Raw genomic sequence first — 12,459 nt, 5'->3', positions numbered from 1 at the left:
CAATAATAATATAAAATATATTTTTATAAATAATTTTATATTAAAATACATAATATTACATAACATATTTATTTTTATATTTAATAATAACAATATATATATATATATAATAATGCTTAAAGTTAACAAGCACCACATTAATTCACATCATTAGATATATAATCCACGTTATCAAATATGCTTAAAGTGTGAGGTCACGAGATGGAGGTCGGGTGGTGAGTGGTTTGTCGAGTTTGACGACGGAATTAGCGGTTAGTTTGGCGAGCATTTGAAATTGTGAGGTCACACGAGGTGGTGGGTGGTTTGTTGAGTGTGAGGTCGGGTGGTGGGTGGTTTGTCGAGTGTGACGTTAGAATTAATGGTTGGTTTGAAGAACATTTGAAAGTGTGAGGTCACGAGATGGAGGTCGGGTGGTGGTTAACTAATTGGTAATAAATATTAAATACAAAATATATATGCATACACAAAATAATAAAATTATTTCAACAATCATAAGTGGTCTAACGGTTTAAGTGTTCACATTTCATGCGGGAGACTATGTTTCGAATCCCAAAACATTCAAATTTATATTTTCAAGGATGTATTATTGACTATATTATATGGTGACGCAACTTTTAAACAAATGATAAGCATCTAAAAGTGTGAGGTCGGAATTAGTGGTTGATTTTGCGAGTATTTGAAAGTCAGAGGTCACGAGATAGAGGAGGGTGGTAGGTGGTTTGTCGAGTGCGAGGTTGTAATTAATGGTTGGTTTAACGATCATTTAAAAGTGTGAGGTCACGATATGAATGTCGGATGGTGGTTAATGGTTGGTTTGACGTTGGATAAGAGGTTTGTGATTAATTGGGGGGATTGGTTGTTGATTTGTTGAAGTTGGAGTAAAAGAGAGGTTGACTAAGATTGATGAGTGGTTTGTCGAGGTATAGAGGCATATCAAAAATTGTGAGTCACAAGATTAGGTTTAGTGGGTGGTTTTCCGAGGGGATAGAGAGGCATATGAAAATGTATGAGTCACAAGATGAGGGTCAATTGGAGGGTTAGTGGATGGAGGTCGGGTGGTGGTTGGTTTGTCGAGTGTGAGTTTGAAATTAATGGTTGGTTTGACGAGCATTTGAAAGTGTGAGGTCACAAGGTGAATGTCGGGTGGTGGTTAGTGGTTGGTTTTGCGTTGGATAAGAGGTGTGTGATCAATTGGGGGATTTATTGTTGATTTGTTGAAGTGGAAGTAAAAGAGAGGTTGACTAAGATTGATGAGTGGTTTGTCGAGGGATGAAGTCATATTAAAAAGTGTGAGTCACAAGATTAAGGTCAATGGGTGGTTTGCCGAGGGAATAAAGAGTCATATGAAAAAGTGTGAGTCACAAGATAATGGTCAATTGGAGGGTTAGTGGTTGAGTTTGACGAGATATAAGAGATGTGTCATCAATTGAGGTCGACTAAGATTGGTGGTGTTTTTCCGAAAGAATAAAAAATGCATATAAAAAAGTGTGAGTCACAAGATGAGGGTCAATTGAAGGATTACATGAGTGGCGAAGGGATAAAATATATATTAATATTAAGTTTAAGATGAAAATTAATTTTATCTAAAATATTTATAAATAAACAATTTTTTATATAAATTCTTATCCGTGCAAATGCACGGGGTTCATGCTAGGTTACATATAATAACATTAATATATATATATATATATTTAAAGTTTTTATATCTAATAACGCTTAATTTAAAATGTTGGATGTGTAACATGCTCTCTCCACAATCATCCACAAAATAATGTAATTTCTCTCTCCTAATAATTATTTATCCTAATTATTTTCTCTCTCTTTCTATATATATAAATTTCTTTCCAAATATATATATATATATATATATATATTCATCCCTTAATTTAATTATTAAGTATTTTTTAATCTCTCGTCCCATATAAATATTTATTTATTTTTGGCACTAATAATATAAAATATATTTTTATCAATAATTTTATATTAAAATATATAATATTATATAACATATTTATTTTTATATTTAATAATAACAATATATTTATATATATAATAATGCTTAAAGTTAACAAGCACCACAATGATATATAATCGACGTCATCAAATATTTTCTCTCTCCTCTCTCTTCCTCTTTATTTTTTAATTATTTTAATTATTATATAATATATATATAATATATATTATATTATATATTTCTTTATCATATGTTATCTAAAAATTATCTATATTAATATTAATTCAAGATATACAAAAATTGGTTATAAATGAACCTAACTTCATCATTTTTATATTTGTTTTATTTATATATAAATATAAACAATTTTATTTATTTTTATAAATGCACATACCTTTATAATTTTATATTTATTTGTTACATTATATATATTATATTAGTTTAATCATTAATTTTATATAAATACATTTATTTTTTATAATAAATTTGGTAATAAATATTAAATACAAAATATATATGAATACACAAAATAATAAAATTATTTCAACAATCATAAGTGGTCTAGCTGTTTAAGTGTTCACAACTTTTAAACAAATCATAGACATCTAATGAATTAGTGGTTGGTTTGACAAAAATTTAAATGTCTGGGGTCACGAGATGGAGGTCGGTGTTTTGTCGAGTATGATATTGGAATTAGTGGTTGGTATGACGAGCATTTGAAATTGTGAGGTCACGATATGGAGGTCGGGTGGTTGGTGGTTTGTCGAGTATGGTATCGAAATTAGTGGTTGGTATGTCGAGCATTTGAAATTGTGAGGTCACGAGATGTTGGTCGGGTGGTGGGTAGTTTGTCGAGTGTGAGGTCGGAATTAGTGATTGGTTTGACAAACATTTAAAAGTGTGGGGGCACGATATGTTGGTGAGGTGGAGAGTGTTTTGTCGAGTTTGATGAAGGAATTAGTGGTTTGTTTGGCGAGCATTTGAAATTGTGAGGTCACGAGGTAGTGGGTGGTTTGTCGAGTGTGAGGTTGAAATTAATGGTTGGTTTGAAGAGCATTTGAAAGTGTGAGGTCACGAGATGGAGGTCGGGTGGTGGGTGGTTTGTTGAGTGTGACGACGGAATTAGTGGTTGGTTTGAAAAGAATTTGAAAGTGTGAGGTCACGAGATGGAGGTCGGGTGGTGGGTGGTTTGTCGAGTTTGACGACGAAATTAACGGTTAGTTTGGCGAGCATTTGAAATTGTGAGGTCACACGAGGTGGTGGGTGGTTTGTTGAGTGTCAGGTTGGAATTAATGGTTGGCTTGAAGAGCATTAAAAAGTGTGAGGTCGGGTGGTGGCTGGTTTGTCGAGTATGACGTCAGAATTAGTGGTTGGTTTGAAGAACATTGAAAGTGTAAGGTCACGAAATGGAGGTCGGGTGGTGGTTAACTAATTGGTAATAAATATTAAATACAAAATATATATGCATACACAATATAATAAAATTATTTCAACAATCATAAGTGGTCTAACGGTTTAAGTGTTCACATTTCATGCGGGAGACTATGTTTCGAATCCCAAAACATTCAAATTTATATTTTTCAAGGATGTATTATTGACTATATTATATGGTGACGCAACTTTTAAACAAATGATAAGCATTTAAAACTGTGAGGTCGGAATTAGTGGTTGATTTTGCGAGTATTTGAAAGTCAAAGGTCACGAGATGGAGGAGGGTGGTAGGTGGTTTGTCGAGTGTGAGGTTGGAATTAATGGTTGGTTTAACGATCATTTGAAAGTGTGAGGTCACGATATGAATGTCGGATGGTGGTTAATGATTGGTTTGACGTTGGATAAAAGGTTTGTGATTAATTGGGGGGATTGGTTGTTGATTTGTTGAAGTGAGAGTAAAAGAGAGGTTGACTAAGATTGATGAGTGGTTTGTCGAGGTATAGAGGCATATCAAAAAGTGTGAGTCACAAGATTAGGTTCAGTGGGTGGTTTGCCGAGGGATAGAGAGGCATATGAAAAAATATGAGTCACAAGATGAGGGTCAATTGGAGGGTTAATGGATGGAGGTCGGGTGGTAGGTGGTTTATCGAGTGTGAGTTTGAAATTAATGGTTGATTTGACGAGCATTTGAAAGTGTGAGGTGACAAGGTGAATGTCGGGTGGTGGTTAGTGGTTGGTTTTGCGTTGGATAAGAGGTGTGTGATCAATTGGGGGATTTGTTGTTGATTTGTTGAAGTGGAAGTAAAAGAGAGGTTGACTAAGATTGATGAGTGGTTTGTCGAGGGATGAAGTCATATTAAAAAGTGTGAGTCGCAAGATTAAGGTCAATGGGTGGTTTGCCGAGGGAATAATGAGTCATATGAAAAAGTGTGAGTCACAAGATAATGGTCAATTGGAGGGTTAGTGATTGAGTTCGATGAGATATAAGAGATGTGTCATCAATTGAGGTCGACTAAGATTGGTGGGTGTTTTTCCGAAGGAATAAAAAATGCATATAAAAAAGTGTGAGTCACAATATGAGGGTCAATTGAAGGGTTACATGAATACCGAATGGATAAAATATATATTAATATTAAGTTTAAGATGAAAATTAATTTTATCTAAAATATTTATAAATAAACAATTTTTTATATAAATTCTTATCCGTGCAAATGCACGGAGCTCTCCGACATATCTATAAATTCTTTTTAAATTTATTATATTAATCATTATAACAATTATTTAAATTATTCCGATATAATTAAATATCATTTAATTTCTCTTAATATATTAACGTTTTCTATGTATAATCAATACTTAATTACTTCAATTTATTATTCTTATTTATTATAAATTATTCAATTTATTCACTAAATACTTGTATATATTTAATTTATTTATTTTCAATAATTTATTCACTACAATTAATAAGTCATAATAATCGGTATTTTGTATTAAGAACCACATTTACATGAGAAAATAATAGGTCATAATAATCAAAAATATTAAAATAATTTCTTTTTTAAATTATTAAATTTTATTTTAATAATATATATTAATACATACTCATATGTAGCCCGAGTAATGATATAAAAAACGGAAAAAAAATATGTTAAAAATGTGAATTTATAATTTAATTCAATATTTTTTTAATCTAATTATTAAAAAATATGACAATACTTACATTTGTCCACTCTTTTATTTAAAATTGTTTTATTAAATCTTAAAACATTTTATTTTGGATCAAATTAACAGTCAAATATAATATTTTAATGGAGTCTAATATTACTTATTATTATATACTTATTTGAAAGTAAAAATATTTAAAAAATCATCTAACTAATTAATTTAAGTTTTTATATTTTTTATATCTAAAATAATTTTAATTATTTAATATCCAGTAGGAAAATATATGCATACAAAAAAATCTTATTTTCACACTAAAGAATGTCATAATTTTATTATTTTTTATTTAAAAACATCCTGATTTAAATGGAGAATCTTACCTTGTTGGCATGCTTTAAAAAATAAATTTGAATCAAAATGATATATATATATATATATATATATATATATATATATATATATATATATATATATATATATATATATATATATATATATATATATATATATATATATAATATTTGGGGAATATGATATAATCAAATATTTCAAATAATAATTAAAGAAAATATGGAAGTGTGTTAATTGTTTGTGTACAAAGGTCCACATCTTCTCACGACCAAATAAGTGTGTAACTATTAAAAAGTTTTAACTTTATTTGTCTTTTTTTTTTTGTTAAAATAGTAAAATGCACCTATATTTAGGGTTAAATCCACCATCTCTTATAACAACAACCTCTTATAATAGTGATGTCTAATTGTGCTATATGTTTTTATTAAAATGATAATTTGATCTAGTAAAATGCAAAAGTTGCATCAATTATCATAGAAATACAAAATAAAATAATTACAAAAATTATAAATAGTATAATTCACTACAGTAGCTTAAGTGATTGCTGAGAAATTAAAGATTACGAGTTCGATTCCAACTTAAAATACTTTAGTTAAGGTGTATAATCGACACATAGTCCATCAAAACACATTCCGAATTAACTTCATCTATAACTACTTATAAAGAGGACACAAATCTTTAAGAGAAATGTGATTTTCTATGAAAAAATGAATAATGACTTAAGTATTAATACGGAGAAAATAGGAAAATCCATAATTTCAACTATCAAAATAAAGAAGCAAAAGAATTGATGAATCAAAATCTAGAAAATAGTTAACTTTAAATCCTCAAAGTTTGGGGAATCAAATTCGCATGTTTTTCCCATTAAGAAGACTGTCACTACCTCCCTTTAGCTTGTCTCATGAAAGACCCTATTAAAAGGGGCTAAAGCAAAGTGGGTGGTTCAATTAATGGTCCATTTATGAAAAGAGGGATCTTAGTTTTTTTAATCAATTTAGTCACGCCCTTCAAGATGAAGCAAGCAAGCATCCTATGTTGTTTGTTTTTAAATCGGTCTCCGCAAGTTTTTGTGTCTATAAAACGGTTTTCGCGTCACAAAAAGACCCATCATCGACAAAAGATTGCCATTTATGACTTATGGTCCCTCGAATGTTGTTAAAATCAAGGGTATACTAAAACATAAAATATTTATAAATTAAAACAACTTTGTATTAGATACTTATTGTGTGGGAGATAAAGAAAATTAAAACCACAAGATGCATGAGAGTACTCTATAATGGATAATGCATGTCTTCTTTGGATAGAGAAATGGATAATTAAGTACTAATATTTTTAAATAGTACTGTCTAAAGTAGAAAAAAAGGTATTGAAAGTAACTTTGTACCAAACATAACAGCTTTATAATGTTCCATTAATGTCTTCGTATCAAAATCAAACCATATGGATAACAAAAAATGAATATCGATCTAGCAAGTTAAATCAAATGATAGACGGAAGAAACATAAGGCGAACAAGATATCATTTATAGCATAATTCAATTCCTGAATTTCTGTCAAGTTATATCTGATTTTGAAAGTTAGGACCCAAAAAGTTTCCAAAAAATTATTCTTACTTGATGTTAAAAAAGTTTTTCCAAAAAATAAAATGTATTCATACTTTTGTTCTAGATCTATACATATAGTGAATATTTTTTAAACAAACATATAATTATCATTATTGATATTGATATTAATAATAAATCAAAGATATCCTCGTGGATGATACAAATAATCCGACCAATTCAACTTTTTAAATATTTAGGTTTGATTTGTACTTAAAAATGTTCTAATTAAAAATGGGTCATGATTGTATAATATACTTAGATAATCTATATTATCTCATGACTCATCTCCTAGGGATCAAATTTACAAGGGGCAACTAACAATGTTGCAATTTAATTATCAAATTAGTATCGGATTCTATTATAGCTTTAAGTGAAATGATATATAATAACATTTTCAAATTGATAGTTTATTTAAAATCGTAAAAGTTTATTTTAAAAAATATTGATAAATATTATTAATATATATATATATATATATATATATATATATATATATATATATATAGTTAAGTATAAATTAATAATAAATAATTTGTCACTAAAAAAATCATATTTTCCTCGTTCATTTATCTCAATAAATAATAAGTTTTTTTTAAAATTTTAATATAAATTCACTTTTTAAAAAATTATTGTATAAAATTGTAAAATTTAAATTCTTAATATCGTAAATTTGAAATGGTAAGAATTTAAGTAAAATTATATTAATCTACGTTACATTTCTTTAAAATCTTAAAATTTTATGATTTTAATAACATGTTGATTCTTTTGGATCAAATATAAAAAGGGTTTCTTTCTGCATAATTAATTTTCCAGGCTTAAAATATCTGGCCTGTTTAGCCTAAAAAAGGCCCATCTAGTTTTGGACCAACTACCTGATCCATTTTTCAATATTCAAGATTGGGCTTTATGTCTTTTAATCTTATACTCTTCACAAGTTTTAAAGATCAGTTTGGAATGGGTACTGCATTCTGAGGCAAATTTTATTTTTCTCTTTACAATAACGAAAAAGAATTGGGAAATAACACTATTTATTCCATATAAATAATAAATGTTATTTGATCTATTTTAAAATAATTCAATCAAAATTTTATTTTATGCAAACCTAATGAAATGTTAGCTCATATTGAAGGAAAAAGGTTGAAGCTAGTAATTTGGGATATAGGTACACCTAATCCTTGTAATAGGAAATCTTGCTATTAGGATGCATTGGAAGTCGATAGAGGTCTCTAATAGACTATTTCATGTGAGTTTCCTCTGATTCACTTGGTACATTGGAGAAATATCATCAAGTGTGCAACTTGCTCCCAAAGACATCATGAATCTACATATGAAGAAACAAATGATTCAAAGGTATATGATTCATGACTTGTTTTTTTTTTATTAATTATAATCATAGGATAGCCAAAACGAATGCTCTCGGTGACCATGTAAAATATGCGCGAGGGAAAACGAATGCTCTCGGAATTTAAATTTTAACCGAGAGTATCTAATCGCTCTTGGTGAGCCTCCTTGGTAATTTCCATTTTTTACTAGTGGAATGATACATGTTGTCTTCTGTCAACATATGTTTGTAATAAATCGCCAACATGGTCAATAAATTTCTGAATAAATTTCTGAAGCGACATGGTTTAGATGTTAGTCTAAACACTAATAAGAACAAGAAAGACCATCCCTTAAAAAAAATCAAGGAAAAAATCACTACTTTACCATTGCATTAGAAGAAAGCGCATTCTTCATCTCATAAATTGACAAACAAAAAGAAATGTGTGCTAAAAAATGGCCATCTTTTCTAGAAATGACTTACTCTTAATAATACAACGATATATTTTACATGGTTCTCCTACAAAAGAAACACACAAAAAAATATGTTAAGCTAACAAAATTAGTATTTCCATGAATCAACAAATCGAGGCTCATATAGCTTAGTGGTAGAGTGCAAAATTCATAACTATAAGGTTGTGGGTTCAAACCTATCAAAATTACATCCTAAATTTGGTTCAAACCTGTAATGGAGTACCAAATAAGGAATGCCAGTACCTGTAAAGGAGTACCAAATAAGGAATGCCAGTAGAAAGACTTTGTACAAACATAAAGGATTGATAAAAGATGGTGTAATGGAGTACCTTATTAACTGTTTAGTTATATTCTTACCAGCATATGATGTCTCAAATTTTATGTCAACTTTTATTTCCCCAATATGCAACATGCAAATACTAGTGAAGAGAAATACAATTGAAATTGCCTTAAACTTGTGCACAACATGTATATTCTAATTATTGATATCAATTTTTCTAAAAAAAGAATAATGTTATGAAAATAAGCCAATTTAGACCAAAAATCATTTAAAATTGTTATTTAATTTCTCCAAAGTACTAAGACTATATAACCAAAGTTAATCTATTTTTATCTAATAATTGCATTCTCAGTAACAACAATGAATTTTGGCAAATCAATAAGTTACAAATTGACATTATAAGTTAAATTAATAATGCATAATCTAAATTTTCATAAAAGAACTCCTAATTCAGTTTTAAATTATAAAGAAAGGTTCATTACATCTTAGTTCATTATCTATATATTATTGACTAATATAATACTGCATCTCATCAAACTTCCAGAGAGGATGTTACTAAAACTTTACTCACTTAATAGAGAATTATAAGAAGTAGTGGCGGACCCAGAAATTTTTTCTCGGGGGGTCAAATACATAGTAACGTAGCTTTTTTTTTGCAACCAAATAAATGCATTTTCTAATTAAAATTTTACTTGGTAATTACATAAAAATACTAACAAACACAATTACAAAATACTAATAAGCACAATTACTAAATTATTCTTGTCCATGAGTCGGTACAAAAGAAGACAAATTTATTCTACGAGATTTCATTTGTTGAAAATATTGCAATATTGGCTCATTTTCAATTGTTGAGAAAATATATTTCTCAACATATACAACTAAACTATCATTCATCCATTCATCTCCCATTCGATTACGCAAATCAGTCTTCAGATTTTCATTGCAGAAAATACTCTTTCAACAGATGCAGTTGCAACTGGTAAAACTAAAGTCAACTCTATCAATCGATAAACCAATGGAAAGACTATATGTTTTTTCTGTTGCAACCAATTTCTGAGCAAAAATTCTCAAATCTTCAATTGAAGAAAATTGAGGATCATCCGCAAATTAAATAAGTAAGCCCGAAGTTGTTGTTTCAAAAATAAATAATCTCTGCCTGTGAAATCTTCGGAATAAAGTTTGGCAAGACGAATGAGTTTACAAATATCAAATTTGGAGAATGAATTTCTGGGATGAAGACATGATATGCAACCAAGTAATTATGTATTAACTTCTGAAAAACGATTATTCATTTCTTGCATAATCAAGTCAACAACCTAACATTAAATAATAAATAATAACTATTGTTAGGATCGGGGACACCCTTGGAGGACCGGGTTGTTTCCAGTTTTAGGAAGGGTGACCTCTTATAACACACACAACACTTTGGTGATAGTCTGGTTAGAAACTATAACCGTTCTCAGCACTTCGCAAACTGTCACAGACTCTTGAACCGGGTTCAAGGGCGGAAATGTTTGTTTCAGTCTGAAACAACGTATGCGACTTAGATGATGTTTAGGAGGAGTCGGTTTTAGAAATATGAGTGGACCGGTTTTTGATATAAGGAGTAAGATTGCTTTTGGTTTGTGGTTAGGTTAGATGAGTAAGCAGTAAATGAAGAAAATAACACGAGACAAGATTTTTATGGATGTTCGGAGCAAACCCTCCTACGTCACCCCTTCTTCTCAGGTTATGAGAAGGATCTCCACTAACTTTCAAAGTTACAACAATAACACAGCCGGTCGAGCCCAACTCGCTACTCGCCGGTTACACCAATTCACTCTTGATGTAATACACAAATACAACACAAACACACACAAACAAAGCTTCCGGTTAATGACACAACGGTTTTGGATCGCGCGTAAGATTTCTTTATCTCTCTAAGATTTTCGTAACTTGTGTCGCCATTAATGAGGTTGCTTCGTCTTCCTTTTATAGTAAGGATGATCCCAACGGTTACTTTTTTCTCTCACTGTGAGATTGGTTAATCCAGCGTCACGCTGGTGCATGAAGGTTGCTTGCACGTTTCACCTTCCTCAACACTTGGCAAGCATGCAGACACTCCTCAGGTAAAGATGACGTTGCCGGTTTGCAGATTAGGACACGTGTCAGGCATGCACCTTCCGGCTGTCGAAGTCGGATCAGTAAATCATCATTGCTTTCCTCGCATGCTTCTGATCGGATCTTATCTTCGTTTATCCCTTCAAGACACGTCTATTTCGTCATATTACGTCATCTTTCCAGATTGTAGTTTCCGGTTGTTTCTTACACAGTATAGTCCGGCTGGGATGTGGACTTGTCTTTGCTAGCGGGTCTCTCTGAGAAAGTTGATACTGGTTCCTCTGATCTTGACTTGATCACTTGGAACTGGATTTCTTTGAAGTGTTATTCAGCCGGTTTATGAGGCTCCAACCGGTTTGTGCAATTCGATTTGTTCCTGCACATAGAAGTTAATAGTTGTTTAGTTTTTCTGACCGGTTCCAAAAATTAACTTTACTTAATTTTTCTATCAATTTCTCCCTTTTTGATTATTTAGAATAAATATTCAAAACTTGTAATGTATGGCCGGTTTGAAAATTAACTTACTTAATTTTTCTATCAATTTCTCCCTTTTTGATTATTTAGAATAAATATTCAAAACTTGTAATGTATGGCCGGTTTGAAATCAACTTACTTAATTTTTTTTAAGGAATAAAAGAAACTAAGGTTTGGATGGTCCCCCCTTTTCATTTTCTTTTTCCTTCCCCCTCCTTTCTTCCGCTTCTCGTGCATGTCATTCTCTTTCTCTTCGTTCAGCATCGAATTGCTAGCCGGCCCATACACTTGAGATTCCGAGAGTTCGTTTGCCGAATCCAAAACCACCACTAGCTGGTTTTGGTGGGCGAGACGTTTGAGCAATAATTGGTCTGGAGCTTGGGGTTGCGGTTGAAATTTCGACTGCCTTTTTCTTACGCCGGTTGAGTTCTTCGAGGTCCTCTTCTTCTTCTTCGTCAAGAGGTTCTTCGTTTAGACCGACCGGTTCGATCACTCTTCGACTGTTTCGTTCTGCCCGCTTCATCACCTCTACAACCGCTTTTCGCTTGTTCTTATTCCTTGTCTTTATAGCGTGCGAGGGTTGAGCCGGTATGGGTTCTTGTAGAGCTGTCTGTTCTTCCTCATTACACTGCTTGGCAAGAGCAAGGTCTTTCTCCTCAGTTTCCTTCCTTAACCGTTCCCTTTCCCTCTCTTCGTCTTGAAGTCTCTTTGCAGTTTCGGCATCAGAATTGATTTGCGCTTGAGTATTGTTGACTTGGAGTTTGGACAGCTCCCCAATCTGAGCGGCCATAGCCTACATCATGT

General features: G+C 31.1%; 1 protein-coding gene across 1 annotated transcript; it reads right to left on the bottom strand.

Annotated features, from left to right (window-relative positions):
• Positions 1-11,926: 11,926 nt before the first annotated feature.
• LOC124917440 lies at positions 11,927-12,445 on the bottom strand. The gene has a single exon (XM_047457881.1). The coding sequence runs from the start codon at positions 12,443-12,445 to the stop codon at positions 11,927-11,929; it is 519 nt and encodes a 172-aa protein (XP_047313837.1).
• Positions 12,446-12,459: the final 14 nt, after the last annotated feature.

The sequence above is a fragment of the Impatiens glandulifera genome, unplaced genomic scaffold (assembly GCF_907164915.1).
Source record: "Impatiens glandulifera unplaced genomic scaffold, dImpGla2.1, whole genome shotgun sequence".
Classification (NCBI taxonomy): Eukaryota; Viridiplantae; Streptophyta; class Magnoliopsida; order Ericales; family Balsaminaceae; genus Impatiens; species Impatiens glandulifera.
This window is presented reverse-complemented; position numbering and strand designations above follow the sequence as displayed.

What these genes read in the sequence shown, in the direction of transcription:
- LOC124917440 (XM_047457881.1), bottom strand. Translation starts at nt 12,445, where the DNA reads ATGGCCGCTCAGATTGGGGAGCTGTCCAAACTCCAAGTCAACAATACT.